The sequence below is a fragment of the Oncorhynchus keta genome, chromosome 22 (assembly GCF_023373465.1).
Source record: "Oncorhynchus keta strain PuntledgeMale-10-30-2019 chromosome 22, Oket_V2, whole genome shotgun sequence".
In the NCBI taxonomy this organism is placed as follows: domain Eukaryota; kingdom Metazoa; phylum Chordata; class Actinopteri; order Salmoniformes; family Salmonidae; genus Oncorhynchus; species Oncorhynchus keta.
This window is the reverse complement of record NC_068442.1, coordinates 48,225,553-48,248,967: the sequence shown is the minus strand read 5'-3', so window position 1 is coordinate 48,248,967 and position 23,415 is coordinate 48,225,553. Positions and strand designations below refer to the sequence as shown.

General features: G+C 41.8%; 1 protein-coding gene across 5 annotated transcripts; it reads left to right on the top strand.

The window, feature by feature from the left end:
* On the top strand, positions 1–22,811 carry LOC118383721 (5-hydroxytryptamine receptor 3A-like). 5 transcript variants are annotated; one of them, XM_052475416.1, is made up of 10 exons: positions 1–243; positions 16,512–16,575; positions 17,133–17,302; positions 17,603–17,647; positions 17,911–18,017; positions 20,527–20,696; positions 20,998–21,170; positions 21,407–21,617; positions 21,788–21,991; positions 22,270–22,811. In XM_052475416.1, the coding sequence occupies exons 1-10, from the start codon at positions 214–216 to the stop codon at positions 22,566–22,568; spliced, it is 1,473 nt and encodes a 490-aa protein (XP_052331376.1). In that variant the 5' UTR covers positions 1–213; the 3' UTR covers positions 22,569–22,811. The 5 variants fall into 5 exon arrangements, with proteins under 5 accessions (XP_052331376.1, XP_052331377.1, XP_052331374.1 ...); XM_052475417.1 differs by lacking the exons at positions 16,512–16,575; positions 17,133–17,302; positions 17,603–17,647; ... (4 more) ...; positions 21,788–21,991; positions 22,270–22,811 and adding exons at positions 547–610; positions 1,118–1,287; positions 2,291–2,335; ... (4 more) ...; positions 7,016–7,219; positions 7,490–8,105 and having other exon boundaries at positions 31–243; XM_052475414.1 differs by lacking the exons at positions 16,512–16,575; positions 17,133–17,302; positions 17,603–17,647; ... (4 more) ...; positions 21,788–21,991; positions 22,270–22,811 and adding exons at positions 547–610; positions 1,118–1,287; positions 2,291–2,335; ... (4 more) ...; positions 7,016–7,219; positions 7,484–8,105 and having other exon boundaries at positions 33–243.
* Positions 22,812–23,415: the final 604 nt, after the last annotated feature.

Sequence of the window (23,415 nt, the reverse complement as noted above, 5' to 3'; positions counted from 1 at the left end):
GATTTTATGTGGATTCTCCAACAGCAACTTATGATATGACATGACAATAAATCAACATAAGTGGTGAACTATGCAAATTAGTCTGTATATATATACAATTTGTTCCAGCTGGTGAAGAGGTGCCATCGATGGGTGTTAGGAAACAAAGCTTTGCTCTGAACAGTTCTTCAGCCATATGATCGAAACAGTCAAGAACTTGTAGCTTGCTGCTTAATGGCAGCCAAGGATTTTTCCAAAATGGAGGTAAATATCTTTCATTCTAATGCCTTTCGTGTCAATTGGGGGATTTACGTTACCTAAGTTGTGTGTCTGTGTGTTGTGCTTCAATGCATTACTGTAATTGGTCAAAACATTTGATCGCTGTCTTTCAAGTAATGAGAGAGGTGCATTCCATTTCAGGTAAATTAAGGTTTGAATTCATTAAGTAATTCATGGTGTTATACACATTGCGTTAATTATCAAACATACACTAAACAATGGACCGTATCTCTAAAATACAGTTTGACCTTTGAACCTAACAGTGATTTTTTTTAATGACTATTTCAGTCTCAACGATGGTGGATCAGTTCCCACCAGGTTCTGTTCATCATCTGCTGCATCATGGTACAGGGTAGGTACAGCTTGGACACGGGAAAATAAAAAGTCAAGTCAACTAATTTAAGTAAACTTAAAGTATTATATTTGAGTAATAGTTTGTTTTAATTTATTCTTTAGTTTTATGTTCACTTTTTTATATTACTTGCGGTATCTGATACCTTAACGATCAAGTTCATAACATAATGTATTTGTGGGTTTGCAGTCAACTCATTTCACTATCATATGAAAAAGTAGCAAGGTCTTCATCATTCAAACAAGATTCTAATAATGATATCTACAATACGCAAGAACCCCAAAATTAAAGACTTTTCACTGAAGATGTTCTTATATTTGACCTCATTTATCAGATTATCGTATCCAGAGCAACACACAGTAGTGAGTGAATACATTTTCAGCCTGGTCCCCCGTGGAATTGAACCCACAACTCTGACGTTGCAAGTGCCATGTTCTACTGACTGAGGAACACAGGACCATAACAAACCCACAATATAAAGCAGCATGGTTACCATTGTTTCCCCAGCGCCATGCCTGAGATGTAAGATAGTGGTGAACTGCACCAACCCCAACACCATATCCCTTCTGGCTGCCCTGGAGAACGTCATGACATTGTACTCCATACGACCTGTCATGAACCTCTCAACCCCCACCAACATCAGCATGTACTTCACTCTCTACGGCATCCTGGGTGTGGTAAGGAGTAGTAGGACAGCATGGTATCCTGGGTGTGGTAAGGAGTAGTAGGACAGCATGGTATCCTGGGTGTGGTAAGGAGTAGTAGGACAGTATGGTATCCTGGGTGTGGTAAGAAGTAGTAGGACAGCATGGTATCCTGGGTGTGGTAAGGAGTAGTAGGACAGCATGGTATCCTGGGTGTGGTAAGGAGTAGTAGGACAGCATGGTATCCTGGGTGTGGTAAGGAGTAGTAGGACAGCATGGTATCCTGGGTGTGGTAAGGAGTAGTAGGACAGCATGGTATCCTGGGTGTGGTAAGGAGTAGTAGGACAGCATGGTATCCTGGGTGTGGTAAGGAGTAGTAGGACAGCATGGTATCCTGGGTGTGGTAAGGAGTAGTAGGACAGCATGGTATCCTGGGTGTGGTAAGGAGTAGTAGGACAGCATGGTATCCTGGGTGTGGTAAGGAGTAGTAGGACAGCATGGTATCCTGGGTGTGGTAAGGAGTAGTAGGACAGCATGGTATCCTGGGTGTGGTAAGGAGTAGTAGGACAGCATGGTATCCTGGGTGTGGTAAGGAGTAGTAGGACAGCATGGTATCCTGGGTGTGGTAAGAAGTAGTAGGACAGCATGGTATCCTGGGTGTGGTAAGGAGTAGTAGGACAGCATGGTATCCTGGGTGTGGTAAGGAGTAGTAGGACAGCATGGTATCCTGGGTGTGGTAAGAAGTAGTAGGACAGCATGGTATCCTGGGTGTGGTAAGGAGTAGTAGGACAGCATGGTATCCTGGGTGTGGTAAGGAGTAGTAGGACTGCATGGTATCCTGGGTGTGGTAAGGAGTAGTAGGACAGCATGGTATCCCTTTCAACTACTTCACCTGAGGAGACATACCATTAAATCCATCAATGTATTTGACATGTGCAATATAGTTCTGAATGTTCTTCCACATCCTGTTTTGTAGACGTATGTAGAATGTGGCTTTATTGCTTTTACTTTGTAGGAAAACTAATTCTCTTTTCAGGAAGAAAAAGCACAACTGTTGTACACCTACATTTGGCTGGTGAAGGTGAGCGTATTATTTTATTATTATTGCAAGTATACGTAGTGTATGGTGTGTATGGGGGTCATTATCAATGTGCACTTTGGTTTCTGATTCTCCTACAGCACCTGTGTTAAGGACGTTACTTCACATTACTTCATATTTGTTGGGGCACCAATATGTACTGGATAGCAATAGGGATATATATTTGGTTAAAACTAAAAAATATATTTTATCTTTGAATGTATTACAATCCTAACATCATATTATAATTTTGAATGCTGTTTACAAACACATTGCATTGTTCCTAATGTGTTGTTTTAGGAATGGGAGAATGAATTTTTCAGCTGGGACCCAGTCCAATGCGGCTCTGCCAATATTTCTCTCCCCAGGGAAAGGTTCTGGTCACCAGATGTGGTAATCAATGAATTGTGAGTTAAACATCTCTATAGTCTATATAGATACGATATACTTATTTTTTTGATGAAACATTGACTTTGGTCTTACTGATATTAGCCCATAGAAACACATTGAGTAACTGATTAACACATGGAAAAATATATAGTCAAAAAACGTCATAAAATTAAGTTTGCTTTAAAGTGTCTGTCGTATTTAAGAAAGATCAGGAAATGTGTAATTTTTCCCCCCACTATTAAAGTATTTTTGGGGGGCACTAAAACTCCTTATATATCTATATATAAACGCAACATGCAACAATTTCAACAATTTTACTGATTTACGGTTCATATGAGGAAATCAGTAAATCAAATAAATTCATTAGGCCCTAATCTATGGGTTTCACATGATTGGCTGTTGATTACAGATACATAAAAAAATAATTTCAAAAGTACATTTAGAAAATGGGCCTCACAATGGATCTCAGGATGTCGTTGCGGTACTTTTGTGCATTCAAATTGACAATTGATCAAATTAAATTGTGTTCGTTGTCCGTAGCTTAAGCCTGCGCATACCATAACCCCACCGAACCATGGGGAACTCTGTTCACAACGTTCACAATGTTGGCATCAGGAAACCACTAGCCCTCACAACTTCATACACTGCACTTGTGTGGCCGGATGTACTGCCAAATTCTCTAAAATGACGTTGGAGGCAGCTTATGGTAGAGAAATGAACACAGGACATTCCTGCAGTCAGCATGCCAATTGCATGCTCCCTCAAAACTTGAGACATCTGTGGCATTGTTTGTGTGACAAAACTTCACATTTTATAGTGGCCTTTTATTGTCCCTGTGTAATAATCATGCTCTTTAAACAGCTTCTTGATATTCCACACCTGTCAGGTGGATGGATTACCTTGTCAAAGGATAAAGTCTCACTTACAGGGATGTAAACACATTTCCGAGGTGTAGTTAGGAATGAAGTTGGGAGATCGGCGGTAAACTACTTCAAACGAGTCTCATGAATTTATGGGGGTCGTAGAGCAAAATGGAGAACACCATCGTATTTGTGACAGTCATATTAGTTTGTTTGGGCTCTACAGACGTTTTCGAGAGAAGACCGATTTTCGGGATGTCGAATGGTCTGACAAACACAACTATAACTCAGCCACCTTCCACCGCAGATGCAGAAGGCCGTCATTGGAATATGTGGTGGATCGAGACACAGGCCATACAAATCTCCAGCTTAAAAATATTTTGATAGGGATGTTTTTATTATGCTAATTAGAATTCGGCGAGGGTGAAGACATCTTAAAAACTTCTTAGGGCTGCAATCGCGTTAACGGGATTGATATGACAACAGCCAGTGAAAGTAAAGGGCGCCAAATTCACAACAACAGAATTCTCATAATTAAAATTCCTCAAACATACATGTATTTTATACTGTTTTAAAGGTAATCTTGTTGTTAATTCCACCACAGTGTACGATTTCAAATATGCTTTACAGCGAAAGCACCACAAACGATTATGTTAGGTCACCACCAAGCCAAAGAAAAACATTTTTCCAGCCAAAGAGAGGAGTCACAAAAAGCACAAATAGAGATAAAATGAATCACTAACCTTTGATGATCTTCATCAGATGACACTCATAGGACTTCATGTTTTGTTTGATAAAGTTCATATTTATATAAAAAAATCTGAGTTTACATTGGCGCGTTACGTTCACTAGTTCCCAAAAACATCCGGTGATATTGCAGAGAGCCACATCATTTTACAGAAATACTCAACATAAATGTCGATGAAAATTCAAGTGCTAGACATGGAAATATAGATATACCTCTCCTTAATGCAACTGCTGTGTCAGATTTCAAAAAAACTTTACGGAAAAAGCAAACCATGCTATAATCTGAGACAGCGCCCAGAAAACAAATACAATTTTCCGCCATGTTGGAGTCAACAGAAATCAGAAATTACCTTATAAATATTCCCTTACCTTTGATGATCTTCATCAGAATGCACTCCCAGGGATCGCAGTTCCACAATAAATGCTTGATTTGTTCGATAATGTCCATTATTTATGTCCAAGTAGCTACTTGTTAGCGCGTTAGGTACACATATCCACAGGCTCGTGCAGGTCAGACATAACTTCGGACAAAAACTTCAAAAAGTTATATTACAGGTCTTAGAAACATTTCAAACTATGTATACAATCAATCTTTAGGATGTTTTTATCATAAATCTTCAAAAAAGTTCCAAAGAATTCCTTTGTGTGTAGAGGAGCCATGGAATGCAGGTTGATATCATGTGAAATGCACATGACCAGGAAATGGCTCTCTGCCAGTAACCTGACTCATTCCCCTCTCATTTTACCTTTATTTAACCAGGCAAGTCAGTTATGAACAAATTCTTATTTTCAATGACGGCCTAGGAACAGTGGGTTAACTGCCTGTTCAGGGGCAGAATGACAGATATGTACCTTGTCAGCTCGGGGGTTTGAACTTGCAACCTTCCAGTTACTAGTCCAACACTCTAACCACTAGGCTACCCTGCCACCCCATTCAGCCCCACAACACAGTAGAAGCCTCATTCAAGTTTCTAAAGACCATTGACATCTAGTGGAACCTTGGGATGTGCAACTTCATCCATATCCCACTGTGTATTCAATAGGGGCTGGGTTGAAAATCGACCAAACCTCAGATTTCTCACTTCTTGTTTGGATTTCTTCTCAGGTTTTTGCCTGCCATATGAGTTCTCCTATACTCACAGACATCATTCAAACAGTTTTAGAAACTTCAGAGTGTTTTCTATCCAATACTACTAATAATATGCATATATTAGCAACTGGGAATGAGGAGCAGGTCATTTACTCTGGGCACCTTTCATTCAAGCTACTCAATACTGCCCCTGCAGCCATAAGAAGTTTTAACAAACACTTTACTTCTGTCCCTTTTTATTGCACAAGTGACTGATTCAGTTTAGAAATGTAAAACAATAAAAAATATAAAACATGTCATTTATATCCTGCCCATGGTTTGACATCGTCCCCCTATTTCACCCTGTTTTACAGTATGGATGAAAACAGAGCCCCCATCGTCCCTTATGTGTACATTAAGCACACTGGTATAGTGCGAGACGCCAACCCTGTCAGAGTGGTTAGCTCCTGTAACCTGGAGATCTACACCTTCCCCTTTGACGTCCAGAACTGCACCTTCACCTTCAGATCCTACATCCACCACGGTAAGACGTCAATGCAACCATGCTTTAGGACTTACTTGAACATAAGGGTCAGACGCCAAACCCATCGCTCCTTCTCTCCCAAAACAACATCCTGACTCTCTTGTGATCTGAAATGATAGATGTGAAACAGGGTGTACCATCGAGTCCATTCAAGTTTTTGATAAATTACTCGGTGTCAACCAAGGGATCTGTTTGGTGTTAGGCCCAAGTTTACCATCCCCTCAGTACAGATCATGTTCTGCTTCCATATAGGTTCAGCCCATTCATCCCAGGATAACCCATTCATTTATCTCCCCTGCAGTGTCGGACATAAGGATTATTTTAGGGAAGAAGGTGGAGGACATCCTGAAACGCTCCATTAGCGTGTTGTCCACCGAAGGGGAGTGGGAGCTGATGGACATCAAATCCAGCATGTTCAAGTTATCATCATTTGATCAGGGAGAAAGCAACCCCTATGATGAGCTCTGCTTTTACGTAAGAACCCAAAGCACTGTAATTTCTCAGACGCCAGTAATTTAGCTCTACTAGCACTGAATGTTGAGCTCTCTATATTTTTAGCGTTACTTTTGTTTCAGAGAGTACTTCCTGCTTCACACATAGGATGCTAACCCAGATAATTATGGCTTTGTCTTGTCTGATATGGGAATCGACTGCACCAAGCCAGATCACCATTGAAGATTTTCATTCACCATTATGTCTCTAAACTGTAGATTATCCTGAGGCGCAGAGCCACCCTCTACGTGGTGAACCTCCTGATCCCCAGCTGCTTTCTCATCACTGTGGATCTCTTCAGCTTCCTGCTGCCTCCCCAGAACGTGGACCGCTCCTCCTTCAAGATGACCCTAATTTTGGGCTACTCCGTCTTCCTGCTCATCATAAATAACCTGCTGCCCGTTACAGGAAGCACCATTCCACTGATAAGTGAGTATGAAAACATGTGTACTGGAAACACCATATTTTTCGTAAGTCATAAATGTAGATGTTTACTTTGTGTTATTGGCTGGTTAGGGTCAAGTATCAGTCCACTTCCTTTGTCCTGAATATTTTCCTCTCTTCACCTCCTGCACATGCAGATGTGTTCTTCGCCATCTGCTTGGCTCTGATGGTGGCCAGCCTGCTGGAGACTATTATTATCACCAACCTCCTGGTCGGCTCCAGTAACTTCCACCCTGTGCCTGGCTGGGTCCGAGTGCTTGTCCTGCGCTTCATGGGCACCCTCGTCTGGCTGCCTCAGAAATCCAGAGAGGACAAGATCATCCTCAATCCAGTTGCAAGAGGTACCCTGTCTGATCCTCCAGGGATTTACAATTACACAGACTTTCATTTAGTTAGCAGATCCTTGTCTTGTTCAACCCAATGCAATATAGTGAAAGCCTTCAATCACAAGCCTGAACAGTAACATAAATGCAGGTATCCCTCTGATACATTTTTCCAGACACTTGACCAGTCTAAGGTCCGACCTTAGACAACCAATAATTTGTCTCATTAGGAGGTATATTCATAATTTCACCTTTCTCCCTGCCTTCCCTCTTGTCTCTAAGAAACAGATGTGAAAGTCTGCCCTCTAGTGACGGTGGAGAGACAGGTTCAAACAGGAGAAGCAGGTAAGATGTGGGCAGAGGCAGGCGATCCAGCCCTGGCGGAGCTGAGGAATCTGGGCAATGAGCTCCAGTCCATCCGCCTCCAGGTGGCCCAGCATGTGGACGGGAACCAGATCTCCCAGGACTGGATGCAGGTGGGCTACATCCTCGACCGGCTGCTGTTTGGCGTCTACTGCATCTTCGTCACATTCAGCTTCATCGTCATCCTCAGCATCTGGAGTAATTCGTACAACCAGTGATGTACTGGTTAAAAAAAATAGGTGGTTAAACGCCTTTTGCTGTGAATAAAGAAATGCTCCCGATATGTTCTTCGCATTTTTCCACGATAGGTGGCTAAATGTTTGTAAAATACAAAATGTGTGGAAATAGTGCTTACCCTCCACAACACCACTGTGTACAAGACATAGGAGTCTCCCATGTTGTCAACTGCTGTTTAGATTTAAAAATAATTACCTTAAAATTAGCATAACTTAACAATTGTTTGTTTGATCTTCTGCCTGCACTGAGTAGGTGTGTTGACTTATATTACTATATTAGATTAAATGTATATTTCTTTGTCAAATAAACATACTTTCACAAAAACCACTGTTTCATTACTAACAACAATTCATTGGGGTCATCTGAGACGTTTTCTGAATTGTAATGTTGATGGTGGATCAATGATGATGAAGATGAAGATCTGTCACGCAAGACACGGATCAATGACATGCAAAGTAGGGGATCATCCAATAACCACATCCTTGTTTGATTAGAGTGTCGACATACAGGAAGTTATTTTGGGGGATTTTATTAGGATCCCCATTAGCTGTTACAAAAGCAGCAGCCACTCTTCCTGGGGTCCATACAATGCTCTTAGTTTTAGAGATGTTCAGTTCCAGTTTATTACTGGCCACCCATTCCAAAACTGACTACAACTCCTTGTTAAGGGTTTCAGTCACTTCATTAGCTGTGTTTGCTGAAACGAACATGGTTGAATCATCAGTATACATAGACACACAGACTTTGTTTAGTGCCAGTGGCAGGTCATTGGTAAAAATAGAAAAAAGTAGACAGCTTCACAGATTTCAAGTAACAGACACATCTCAACATCAACTGTTCAGAGGAGACTGTGTGAATCAGGAATTCATGGCCGAATTGCTGCAAACAAACCACTACTAAAGGACACCTTTTAGAAGAAGAGACTTGCTTGGGACAAGAAACATGAGCAATGGACATTAGACCAGTGGAAATCTGTCCTTGGTCTGATGAGTCCAAATTTGTTATTAGTTCCAACCGCCGTATCTTTGTGAGACGCAGAGTAGGTGAACGGATGATCTCCGCATGTGTGGTTCCCACCGTGAAGTATGATGGTATATGAGGTCGTGAGGTCTGCACAACGCATCACCGGGGGCAAACTACCTGCCCTCCAGGACACCTACACCACCCGATGTTACAGGAAGGCCATAAAGATCATCAAGGACATCAACCACCCGAACCACTGCCTGTTCACCCCGCTATCATCCAGAAGGCGAGGTCAGTACAGGTGCATCAAAGCTGGGACCGAGAGACTGAAAAACAGCTTCTATCTCAAGGCCATCAGACTGTTAAACAGCCACCACTAACATTGAGTGGCTGCTGCCAACACACTGTCATTGACACTGACCCAACTCCAGCCACTTTAATAATGGGATTGATGGGAAATTATGTAAATATATCACTAGCCACTTTAAACAATGCTACCTTATATAATGTTACTTACCCTACATTATTCATCTCATATGCATACGTATATACTGTACTCTATATCATCGACTGCATCCTTATGTAATACATGTATCACTAGCCACTTTAACTATGCCACTTTGTTTACTTTGTCTACATACTCATCTCATATGTATATACTGTACTCGATACCATCTACTGTATGCTGCTCTGTACCATCACTCATTCATATATCCTTATGTACATATTCTTTATCCCCTTACACTGTGTATAAGACAGTAGTTTTGGAATTGTTAGTTAGATTACTTGTTGGTTATCACTGCATTGTCGGAACTAGAAGCACAAGCATTTCGCTACACTCGCATTAACATCTGCTAACCATGTGTATGTGACAAATAAAATGTGATTTGATTTGATAGGGGTGCGTTGTTGGTGACACTGTCAGTGTTTTATTTAGAATTCAATGCACACTTAACCAGCATGGCTACCACAGCATTCCTCAGTGATACGCCATCCCATCTGGTTTGCGCTTAGTGGGACTATCATTTGTTTTTCAACAGGACAATGACCCAACACACCTCCAGGCTGTGTAAGGGCTATTTGACCTAGAAGGAGAGTGATGGAGTGCTACATCAGATGTCCTGGCCTTCACAATCACCCAACCTAATTTAGATGTTTTGGGATGAGTTGGATCGCAGCATGTAGGAAAAGAAGCCAACAAGTGCTCAGCATATGTGGGAACTCCTTCAAGACTGTTGGAAAAGCTATCCCTACTGCCTATGATCTGGCGGACTCACTGAACACAAATGCTTCATTTGTAAATTAGGTCTGAGTGTTGGAGTGTACCCCTGGCTATCCGTAAATAAATAAAAACACGAAAATTGTGCCGTCTGGTTTGCTTAATATAAGGAATATGAATTATTCATCCTTTTACATTTTAGCAATTCCATGTACTTTGATTCTGAAGTATATTTAAAAACAAATACTTTTACACTTTTTACTCAAGTAGTGTTTTACATGGTGACCACATTTTACTTGAGTCATATTCTATTAAGGAATCTTTACTTTTACTCAGAATGACAAATGAGTACTTTTTCCAGCACTGCTTATTGATTAGGTACCATTGATACTAAAGCATTCAATCCTATGTGTGTGCTCTTCTTACCCTTGTCTTTCCTACCATCTCTCTTTCTTTCTCTCTTTATCTCCCTCTTCCTTTGCTCTCTGTCTCTCTGTCTCTCTCTGTCTCTCTCTCTCTGTCTGTCTGTCTCTCTCTCTCTCTCTCTCTCTCTCTCTCTCTCTCTCTCTCTCTCTCTCTCTCTCTCTCTCTCTCTCTCTCTCTCTCTCTCTCTGTCTCTTTCTCCATCCATCTTTCCTTAGGTCATGAACTAATTCCAGGGCTCATATATCGCCCGTCTAGAATTAAATTATCAGCCTATATATTGTATCAGACGCTGGACAGAGAATAAACATTACCATACATTTCATGCAACTTGTACACTCTCGTTGGCTGGCCCTCGCTTCATACTCCTCGCCAAACCCACTGGCTCCAGGTCATCTAAAAGTCTCTGCTAGTCTCAGCTCACTGGTCACCATAGTAGCACGCCCTCCAGCACGTATATCTCACTGGTCACCCCCAAAGCCAAATCTTCCTTTGGCCAGCCTTTCCTTCCAGTTCTCTGCTGCCAATGACTGGAACAAACTGCAAAAATCCAACTACCTCATCCCCATACTGTATTTATTTATTTCTCTTGCTCCTTAGCACCCCAGTATCTCTACTTGCACATTCATCTTCTGCACATCTACCATTCCAGTGTTTAATTGCTATATTGTAATTACTTCGCCACCATGGCCTATTTATTGCCTTTACCTCCCTTATCTTACCTCATTTGCCCACATTGTACATATACTTTTTCTACTGTATTATTGACTGTATGTTTGTTTTTTCCATGTGTAACTCTGTGTTGTTGTTTGTGTCGAACTGCTATGCTTTATCTTGGCCAGGTCACAGTTGTACATGAGAACTTGTTCTCAACTGGCCTACCTGGTTAAATAAAGGTGATCTGGTCTACCTGGTTAAATAAAGGTGATCTGGTCTACCTGGTTAAATAAAGGTGATCTGGTCTACCTGGTTAAATAAAGGTGATCTGGTCTACCTGGTTAAATAAAGGTGATCTGGTCTACCTGGTTAAATAAAGGTGATCTGGGTAAAATAAAGGTGATCTGGTCTACCTGATTAAATAAAGGTGATCTGGTCTACCTGGTTAAATAAAGGTGATCTGGTCTACCTGGTTAAATAAAGGTGATCTGGTCTACCTGGTTAAATAAAGGTGATCTGGTCTACCTGGTTAAATAAAGGTGATCTGGTCTACCTGGTTAGATAAAGGTGATCTGGTCTACCTGGTTAAATAAAGGTGATCTGGTCTACCTGGTTAAATAAAGGTGATCTGGTCTGGTTAAATAAAGGTGATCTGGCCTACCTGGTTAAATAAAGGTGATCTGGTCTACCTGGTTAAATAAAGGTGATCTGGTCTACCTGGTTAAATAAAGGTGATCTGGTCTACCTGGTTAAATAAAGGTGATCTGGTCTACCTGGTTAAATAAAGGTGATCTGGTCTACCTGGTTAAATAAAGGTGATCTGGTCTACCTGGTTAAATAAAGGTGATCTGGTCTACCTGGTTAAATAAAGGTGATCTGGCCTACCTGGTTAAATAAAGGTGATCTGGTCTACCTGGTTAAATAAAGGTGATCTGGTCTACCTGGTTAAATAAAGGTGATCTGGTCTACCTGGTTAAATAAAGGTGATCTGGTCTACCTGGTTAAATAAAGGTGATCTGGTCTACCTGGTTAAATAAAGGTGATCTGGTCTACCTGGTTAAATAAAGGTGATCTGGTCTACCTGGTTAAATAAAGGTGATCTGGTCTACCTGGTTAAATAAAGGTGAAATAAAAATGTAATAAAAAAGAACACAAGTTACATAACAAATGATTTAGGTGGGAGAGCTGAATGGGGGGACATTGGGACACCTGTTCCTTTGTGTGCTGAGGTGAACCCCCAGCTCATTTCCATAGCCCAGTACGTGTATTGTCTGCAGAGCTGTGGTACACTATCATCCGATGCCCACTGGTTGCACTTGTTGCATAGGTTGGCACACCACAGCTCTGAGGTGAAATGTCCCCTATGTACAGATGTAGGATCAGCTTCCCCACCCCCAATCCTAACCTTAACCATTAGTGTGGAAAATGATACACTGACCCAGGATCAGCTTCTATGGGCAACTTCACCCTCCACCACAGCCATTTGCTGTGGCTTGCGCCTGTTTTGTATCCAACACCCTGCAGGTAAAGTAGCTCTGTACCACAAGAGTTCACCTGCTCTACTGACCACCTCATTTGCCCCAAGGTTTATGGATCTCACTCATGGTCTTCTCTGTTGCTAGGAGTATTTCTACAACACTTTAGTTTGATTGTACAATCAAGAATATTATTGAATCCTTGCGTCACTTCTAAGGGATCAGAGATATTTGTGTTCAAAGATGAAAATAGTCTGGAGCTGTGATTTTCTGAGGATTCTACAAAAGCAACTTCATCTATATATTCGGAGCTGTCTATTTACCACCACAAACCGATGCTGGCCCTAAGACCACACTCAATGAGCTGTATAAGGCCATAAGCAAACAGGAAAACGCCCATCCAGAGGCGGTGCTCCTAGTGGTCGGGGACATTAATGCAGGGAATCTTAAATCTGTTTTACCTCATTTCTACCAGCATGTTAAATGTCAAACCAGAGGGAAAACAACTCTAGACCACCTTTACTCCACACACAGAGACAAGTAAAAAGCTCTCACTCGCCCTCCATTTGGCAAATCTGACCATAATTCTATCCTCCCGATTCCTGCTATAGAAGCAAAAATTAAAGCAGGAAGCACCAGTGACTCCGTCAACAAAAAAGTGGTCAAATGAAGCAGATGCTAAGCTACAGGACAGTTTTTCTAGCACAGACTGGAATATGTTCAGGGATTCTGGCGTTGAGGAGTACAACACATCAGTCGCTGGCTTCATCAATAACTGCATCGATGAGGTAGTCCCGACAGTAACTGTACCTACATACCCCAACCAGAAAACATGGATTACAGGCAACATCCGCATTGAGCTAAAGGGTAGAGCTGCCGTTTTCAAGGAGCAGGACTTTAACCCAGAAGCTTATAAGAAATGCCACTATGCCGTCCGACAAACTATCAAACCAGCAAAGCGTCTATATTATAAGGAATCCCGCTACACCCTCAGGCGAACCATCAAACAGGCAAAGTGTCAATACAGGACTAAGATCGAATTGCACTAAACCGGAATCGACAGATGTGGCAGGAATTGCAAACTATTACAGACTACAAAGGGAAGCACAGCCGAGAGTTGCCCGGTGACACAAGCCTACCAGACGAGCTAAAATACTTCTGTGCTCGCTTCGAGGCAAGTAACACTGAAACATGCATGAGAGCATCAGCTGTTCAGGACGACTGTGTGATCACGCTCTCCATAGCTGATGTGAGTAAGACCTTTAAACAGGTCAACATTCACAAGGCCGCAGGGTCAGACGGTTTACCAGGACATGTACTACGAGCATGGGCTGACCAACTGACAAGTGTCTTCACTGACATTTTCAACCTCTCCCTGTCCCAGTATGTAATACCAGCATGTATCAAGCAGACCATCATAGTCCCTGTGCCCAAGAACACTAAGGTAACCTGCTTAAATTACTACCGACCCATAGCAATCATGTGTGTAGCCATGAATCAAATCAAATCAAATCAAATTTATTTATATAGCCCTTCGTACATCAGCTGATATCTCAAAGTGCTGTACAGAAACCCAGCCTAAAACCCCAAACAGCAAACAATGCAGGTGTAAAAGCACGGTGGCTAGGAAAAACTCCCTAGAAAGGCCAAAACCTAGGAAGAAACCTAGAGAGGAACCGGGCTATGTGGGGTGGCCAGTCCTCTTCTGGCTGTGCCGGGTAGAGATTATAACAGAACATGACCAAGATGTTCAAATGTTCATAAATGACCAGCATGGTCGAATAATAATAAGGCAGAACAGTTGAAACTGGAGCAGCAGCACAGTCAGGTGGACTGGGGACAGCAAGGAGCCATCATGTCAGGTAGTCCTGGGGCACGGTCCTAGGGCTCAGGTCCTCCGAGAGAGAGAAAGAAAGAGAGAATTAGAGAGAGCATATGTGGGGTGGCCAGTCCTCTTCTGGCTGTGCCGGGTGGAGATTATAACAGAACGTGGCCAAGATGTTCAAATGTTCATAAATGACCAGCATGGTTGAATAATGAATAATGAATAATAATAATGAAGTGCTTTGAAAGGCTAGTCATGGCTCAAATCAACACCATTGAAACCCCAGACCCACTCCAATTTGCATACTGCCCCAACAGATCCAGAGATGATGTAATCTCTATTGCACTCAACACTGCCCTTTCACACCTGGACAAGAGGAACACCTACAGTATTTGAGAAGGCAATTCATTGACAACAGCTCAGCGTTGAACACCATAGTGCCCTCAAAGCTCATCACTAAGCTAAGGACCCTAGGACTAAACACCTGCCTCTGCAACTGGATCCTGGACTTCCTGATGGGCTGCCCCCAGGTGGTAAGGGTAGGGAACAACACATCTGCCACGCTGATCCTCAACACGGGGGCCCCTCAGGGGTGCGTGCTCAGGCCCCTCCTGTACTCCCTATCACTCATTACTGCACAGCCAGGCATGACTCCAACACCATCGTTAAGTTTGCTGATGACACAACAGCCTGATCACCGACAACAATGAGACATATAGGGAGGAGGTCAGAGACCTGGCCGTGTGGTGCCAGGATAACAACCTCTCCCTCAAAGTGATCAAGACTAAGGAGATGATTGTGCACTACAAGAAAAAGAGGACCGAGCACACCCCCATTCTCATCGACGGGGCTGTAGTGGAGCAGGTTGAGTGCTTCAAGTTCCTTGGTGTCCACATCACCAAAAAACTAACATGGTCCAAACACACCAAGACAGTCGTGAAGAGGGCACAACAAAATCTATTCCCCCTCAGGAGGCTGAAAAGATTTGGCATGGGTCCTCAGATCCTCAAAAGGTTCTACAGCTGCACCATCGAGAGCATCCTGACTGGTTGCATCAATGCCCGGTATGGCAACTGCTCAACTTCCGACCGCAAGGCACTACAGAGGGTAGTGCTAATGGCACAGTATATCACTGGGGCCAATCTTCCTGCCGTCCAGGACCTCTCTACCAGGCGGTGTCAGAGGAAGGCCCTAAAAATGGTCAAAGACTCCAGCCACCCTAGTCATAGACTGTTCTCTCTGCTACCACACGGCAAGCGGTACCAGAGCGCCAAGTCTAGGTCAAAGAGGCTTATTAACAGCTTCTACCCCTAAGCCATAAGACTCCTGAACAAATGGCTACCCAAACTATTTGCATTGACCCCCCACTCCCCTCATTTAAGCTGCTGCTACTCTCTGTTATTATCTATGCATAGTTACTTTAATAACTCTACGTACATGTACATATTAACCTCAATTACCTCAATTAACCGGTGCCCGCGCACATTGACTCTGTACCGGTACCCCCTGTATACAGCCTCGCTATTCTTTTTTTTGTCAGGTATTTTTCTTAAAACTGCGTTGTTGGTTAAGGGCTTGCAAGTAAGCATTTCGCTGTAAGGATTTATACACCTGTTTTATTCAGCGCCTGTGACTTATAACTTTTAATTTGTTATGCCATGACAATACATCAACATAAGTGGTTAACTATGCAAATTAGTCTGTATATATTCAATGTGTTCCAGCTGGTGAAGAGATGCCATCGCTATGGGAGTGAGGTAACAAAGCTTTGCTCTAGACAGTTCTTCAGCCAAACATCAGGATTGAAACAGTCAACAGTAGTTTGCAAAAACTTGCTGATTAATGGCAGCCAAGGATTTTTCCAAAATGGAGGTAAATATCTTTCATTCTAATGCCTTTCGTTACATTGGGGGTTTTACGTTACTTAAGTTGTGTGTCTGTGTGTTGTGCTTCAATGCATTTACTGTGATTGGTCAAAACATTTGTTAGGTCTCGTTTGTGGTAAATTAAGGTGTGAATTCTTACTGTAATTCATGGTGTTATACACATTGTGTTAATTATCAAACATACACTAAACAATGGACCGTATCTCTAAAATACAGTTTGACCTTTGAACCTAACAGTGATTTTTTTTAATGACTATTTCAGTCTCAACGATGGTGGGTCAGTTCCCACCAGGTTCTGTTCATCATCTGCTGCATCATGGTACAGGGTAGGTACAGCTTGGACACGGGAAAAAAATGACTAAAGTCAACTAAATTATGCTAAGTAAAGTTAAAATATTCTAGTTGAGTAAAAGTTGGTGTTCATTTATTCTTTAGTTTTATGTTCACTTGTTTATATTGCTTGGGGTAGCTGTTACTTTAGCAATCAAGTTCATAACATAATGTATTTGTGGGTTTGCAGTCAATTCATTTCACTATCATATGAAAAAGTAGCAAGGTCTTCATCATTCAAACAAGATTCTAATAATGATATCTACAATACGCAAGAACCCCAAAATTAAAGACTTTTTACAAAATGCAAGAACACCATTAGTTGGTGAAATGAAAGACTTTCACTGAAGATGTTCTTATATTTGACCTCATTTATCAGATTATCGTATCCAGAGGAACATACAGTAGTGAGTGAATACATTTTCATCCTGGTCCCCTGTTTGGAATTGAACCCACAACTCTGACATTGCAGCACCATGTTTTACCAACTGGGCCACACAGGGTCATAACAAACCCACAATATAAAGCAGCATGGTTACCATTGTTTCCCCAGCGCCATGCCTGAGATGTAAGATAGTGGTGAACTGCACCAACCCCAACACCATATCCCTTCTGGCTGCCCTGGAGAACGTCATGACATTGTACTCCATACGACCTGTCATGAACCTCTCAACCCCCACCAACATCAGCATGTACTTCACTCTCTACGGCATCCTGGGTGTGGTAAGGAGTAGTAGGACAGCATGGTATCCTGGGTGTGGTAAGAAGTAGTAGGACAGCATGGTATCCTGGGTGTGGTAAGAAGTAGTAGGACAGCATGGTATCCTGGGTGTGGTAAGAAGTAGTAGGACAGCATGGTATCCCTTTCAACTACTTCACCTGAGGAGACATACCATTAAATCCATCAATGTATTTGACATGTGCAATATAGTTCTGAATGTTCTTCCACATCCTGTTTTGTAGATGTATGTAGAATGTGGCTTTATTGCTTTTACTTTGTAGGAAAACTAATTCTCTTTTCAGGAAGAAAAAGCACAACTGTTGAACACCTACATTTGGCTGGTGAAGGTGAGCGTATTATTTTATTATTATTGCAAGTATACGTAGTGTATGGTGTGTATGGGGGTCATTATCAATGTGCACTTTGGTTTCTGATTCTCCTACAGCACCTGTGTTAAGGACGTTACTTCACATTACTTCGTATTTGTTAGGGCACCAATATGTACTGGATAGCAATAGGGATATATATTTGGTTAAAACTAAAAAATATATTTTTTATCTTTGAATGCTGCTTACAAACACATTGCATTGTTCCTAATGTGTTGTTTTAGGAATGGGAGAATGAATTTTTCAGCTGGGACCCAGTCCAATGCGGCTCTGCCAATATTTCTCTCCCCAGGGAAAGGTTCTGGTCACCAGATGTGGTAATCAATGAATTGTGAGTATAGTATAGTTATATTCTATATAGATACGATATACTTATTGTTTTGATGGAACATTGACTTTGGTCTTACTGATATTAGCCCATAGAAACACATTGAGTAACTGATTAACACATGGAAAAAATATATAGTCAAAAAACGTCATAAAATTAAGTTTGCTTTAAAGTGTTCATTTCTAGAGAAATGAACACAGGACATTCCTGCAGTCAGCATGCCAATTGCATGCTCCCTCAAAACTTGAGACATCTGTGGCATTGTTTGTGTGACAAAACTTCACATTTTATAGTGGCCTTTTATTGTCCCTGTGTAATAATCATGCTCTTTAAACAGCTTCTTGATATTCCACACCTGTCAGGTGGATGGATTACCTTGTCAAAGGATAAAGTCTCACTTACAGGGATGTAAACACATTTCCGAGTTGTAGTTAGGAATGAAGTTGGGAGATCGGCGGTAAACTACTTCAAACGAGTCTCATGAATTTATGGGGGTCGTAGAGCAAAATGGAGAACACCATCGTATTTGTGACAGTCATATTAGTTTGTTTGGGCTCTACAGACGTTTTCGAGAGAAGACCGATTTTCGGGATGTCGAATGGTCTGACAAACACAACTATAACTCAGCCACCTTCCACCGCAGATGCAGAAGGCCATCATTGGCAGATGTGGTGGATCGAGACACAGGCCATACAAATCTCCAGCTTAAAAATATTTTGATAGGGATGTTTTTATTATGCTAATTAGAATTCGGCGAGGGTGAAGACATCTTAAAAACTTCTTAGGGCTGCAATCGCGTTAACAGGATCGATATGACAACAGCCAGTGAAAGTAAAGGGCGCCAAATTCACAACAACAGAATTCTCATAATTAAAATTCCTCAAACATACATGTATTTTATACTGTTTTAAAGGTAATCTTGTTGTTAATTCCACCACAGTGTACGATTTCAAATATGCTTTACAGCGAAAGCACCACAAACGATTATGTTAGGTCACCACCAAGCCAAAGAAAAACATTTTTCCAGCCAAAGAGAGGAGTCACAAAAAGCACAAATAGAGATAAAATGAATCACTAACCTTTGATGATCTTCATCAGATGACACTCATAGGACTTCATGTTTTGTTTGATAAAGTTCATATTTATATAAAAAAATCTGAGTTTACATTGGCGCGTTACGTTCACTAGTTCCCAAAAACATCCGGTGATATTGCAGAGAGCCACATCATTTTACAGAAATACTCTATATAAATGTAGATGAAAATTCAAGTGCTAGACATGGAAATATAGATATACCTCTCCTTAATGCAACCGCTGTGTCAGATTTTAAAAAAACTTTACGGAAAAAGCAAACCATGCTATAATCTGAGACAGCGCCCAGAAAACAAATACAATTTTCCGCCATGTTGGAGTCAACAGAAATCAGAAATTACCTTATAAATATTCCCTTACCTTTGATGATCTTCATCAGAATGCACTCCCAGGGATCGCAGTTCCATAATAAATGCTTGATATGTTCGATAATGTCCATTATTTATGTCCAAGTAGCTACTTGTTAGCGCGTTAGGTATCCACACGCTCGTGCAGGTCAGACATAACTTCGGACAAAAACTTCAAAAAGTTATATTACAGGTCTTAGAAACATTTCAAACTATGTATACAATCAATCTTTAGGATGTTTTTATCATAAATCTTCAAAAAAGTTCCAAATAATTCCTTTGTGTGTAGAGGAGCCATGGAATGCAGGTTGATATCATGTGAAATGCACATGACCAGGAAATGGCTCTCTGCCAGTAACCTGACTCATTCCCCTATCATTTTACCTTTATTTAACCAGGCAAGTCAGTTATGAACAAATTCTTATTTTCAATGACGGCCTAGGAACAGTGGGTTAACTGCCTGTTCAGGGGCAGAATGACAGATTTGTACCTTGTCAGCTCGTGGGTTTGAACTTGCAACCTTCCAGTTACTAGTCCAACACTCTAACCACTAGGCTACCCTGCCACCCCATTCAGCCCCACAACACAGTAGAAGCCTCATTCAAGTTTCTAAAGACCATTGACATCTAGTGGAACCTTGGGATGTGCAACTTCATCCATATCCCACTGTGTATTCAATAGGGGCTGGGTTGAAAATCAACCAACCTCAGATTTCTCACTTCCTGTTTGGATTTCTTCTCAGGTTTTTGCCTGTCATATGAGTTCTCCTATACTCACAGACATCATTCAAACAGTTTTAGAAACTTCAGAGTGTTTTCTATCCAATACTACTAATAATATGCATATATTGGGAATGAGGAGCAGGTAATTTACTCTGGGCACATTTCATTCAAGCTACTCAATACTGCCCCTGCAGCCATAAGAAGTTTTAACAAACACTTTACTTCTGTCCCTTTTTATTGCACAAGTGACTGATTCAGTTTAGAAATGTAAAACATTAAAAAATATAAAACATGTCATTTATATCCTGCCCATGGTTTGACATCGTCCCCCTATTTCACCCTGTTTTACAGTATGGATGAAAACAGAGCTCCCATCGTCCCTTATGTGTACATTAAGCACACTGGTATAGTGCGAGACGCCAACCCTGTCAGAGTGGTTAGCTCCTGTAACCTGGAGATCTACACCTTCCCCTTTGACGTCCAGAACTGCACCTTCACCTTCAGATCCTACATCCACCACGGTAAGACGTCAATGCAACCATGCTTTAGGACTTACTTGAACATAAGGGTCAGACGCCAAACCCATCGCTCCTTCTCTCCCAAAAGAACATCCTGACTCTCTTGTGATCTGAAATGATAGATGTGAAACAGGGTGTACCATCGAGTCCATTCAAGTTTTTGATAAATTACTCGGTGTCAACCAAGGGATCTGTTTGGTGTTAGGCCCAAGTTTACCATCCCCTCAGAACAGATCATGTTCTGCTTCCATATAGGTTCAACCCCTTCATCCCAGGATAACCCATTCATTTTTCTCCCCTGCAGTGTCGGACATAAGGATTATTTTAGGGAAGAAGGTGGAGGACATCCTGAAACGCTCCATTAGCGTGTTGTCCACCGAAGGGGAGTGGGAGCTGATGGACATCAAATCCAGCAAGTTCAAGTTATCAACATTCAATCAGGGAGAAAGTAACCCCTATGATGAGCTTTGCTTCTATGTAAGAACCCAAAGAACTGCAATTTCTCAGACGCCAGTAATTTGGCTCTACTAGCACTGAACGTTGAGCTCTCTATATTTCTAGCGTTACTTTTGTTTCAGAGAGTACTTCCTGTTTCAAACATAGGATGCTAACCCAGATAATTATGGCTTTGTCTTGTCTGATATGGGAATCGACTGCACCAAGCCAGATCACCCTTGAAGATTTTCATTCCCCATTGTGTCTCTAAACTGTAGATTGTCCTGAGGCGCAGAGCCACCCTCTACGTGGTGAACCTCCTGATCCCCAGCTGCTTTCTCATCACTGTGGATCTCTTCAGCTTCCTGCTGCCTCCCCAGAACGTGGACCGCTCCTCCTTCAAGATGACCCTAATTTTGGGCTACTCCGTCTTCCTGCTCATCGTGAATGACCTTCTTCCCGTCACAGGAAGCACCATTCCACTGATAAGTGAGTATGAAAACATGTGTACTGGAAAAACCATATTTTTCGTAAATAATAAAAGTAGAGGTAAATGTTTATTTTGTGTAATTGGACTAGCTGGTTAGGGTCAAGTATCATTTTGAAGTCCACTTCCTTTGTCCTGAATATTTTCCTCTCTTCAACTCCTGCACATGCAGATGTGTTCTTCGCCATCTGCTTGGCTCTGATGGTGGCCAGCCTGCTGGAGACTATTCTCATCACCAACCTCCTTGTCGCCCCCTGTAACTTCCGCCCAGTGCCTGGCTGGGTCCGAGTGCTCGTCCTGCGCTTCATGGGCACCCTCGTCTGGCTGCCTCAGAAATCCAGAGAGGACAAATTCATCCTCAATCCTGTTGCAAGAGGTACCCTGTCTGATCCTCCAGGGATTTACAATTACACAGACTTTCATTCAGTTAGCAGATCCTTGTCCTGTCCAACCCAATGCAATATAGTGAAAGCCTTCAATCACAGGCCTGAACAGTAACATAAATGCAGGAATCACTCTGATACATTTTTCCAGACACTTGACAAGGTCCGACCTCAGACAGAATGGTACTTCTCACGTACGTCAATAATTTGTCTCATTAGGAGGTACATTCATAATTTCACATTTTTCCCTTCCTTCCCTCTTGTCTCTTAGAAACAGACGTGAAAGTCTGCCCTCTAGTGACGGTGGAGAGACAGGTTCAAACAGGAAAACCAGGGAAGATGTGGGCAGAGGCAGGCGATCCAGCCTTGGTGGAGCTGAGGAATCTGGGCAATGAGCTCCAGTCCATCCGCCTCCAGGTGGCCCAGCATGTGGACGGGAACCAGATCTCCCAGGACTGGATGCAGGTGGGCTACATCCTCGACCGGCTGCTGTTTGGCATCTACTGCATCTTCATCACCTTCAGCTTCATCGTCATCCTTAGCATCTGGAGTAATTCGTACAAACAGTGATGTACTGGTTTAAAAAACTAGGTGGTTAAACGCCATTCGCTGTGAATAAAGAAATGCTCCTGACATGTTCTTCGCATTTTTCCACGATAGGTGGCTAAATGTTTGTGTAAAATACAAAATGTGTGGAAATAGTGCTTACCCTCCACAACACCACCGTGTACAAGACTTAGGAGTCTCCCATTTTGTCAACTGCTCTTTAGATTTAAAAACAATTACCTTAAAATTACCATAACTTTAACAATTGTTTGTTTGGTCTTCTGGCTTCACTGAGTAAGTGTGTTGACTTACATATTACTATATTAGAGGAAATATATTTTTCTTTGACAAATAAACATACTTTCACGAAAACCACTGTTTCATTACAAACAACAATTCATTGGGGTCATCTGAGACGTTTTCTGAATTGTAATGTTGATGGTGGATCAATGACGTGCAAAGTAGGGGATCATCCAATAACCACATCCTTTACTAAGTTATTTTTTTGTTATTTCATTAGGATCCCCATTTTCTGTTACAAATACAGCAGCTACTCTTCCTGGGGTCCAACACGAAACATGAAACATGACATAATACAGAACATTAAAAGACAAGAACAGCTCAAGGACAGAACTACATGCATTTAAAATGGCACACATAGTCTACATGTCAATACATACACACAATATCTAGGTCAAGATAGGGGAGAGACATTGATCCGTGAGGTGTTGCTTTACTTGTTTTTGAAAACAGGTTTTCTGTTCATTTGAGCAATATGAGACCGAAGGGAGTTTCAGGCAATAATGGCTCTAAATAATCTGTTCACTTTCTTGATTTTGTTCTGGGTTTGGGGACTGTGAAAAGACCCCTG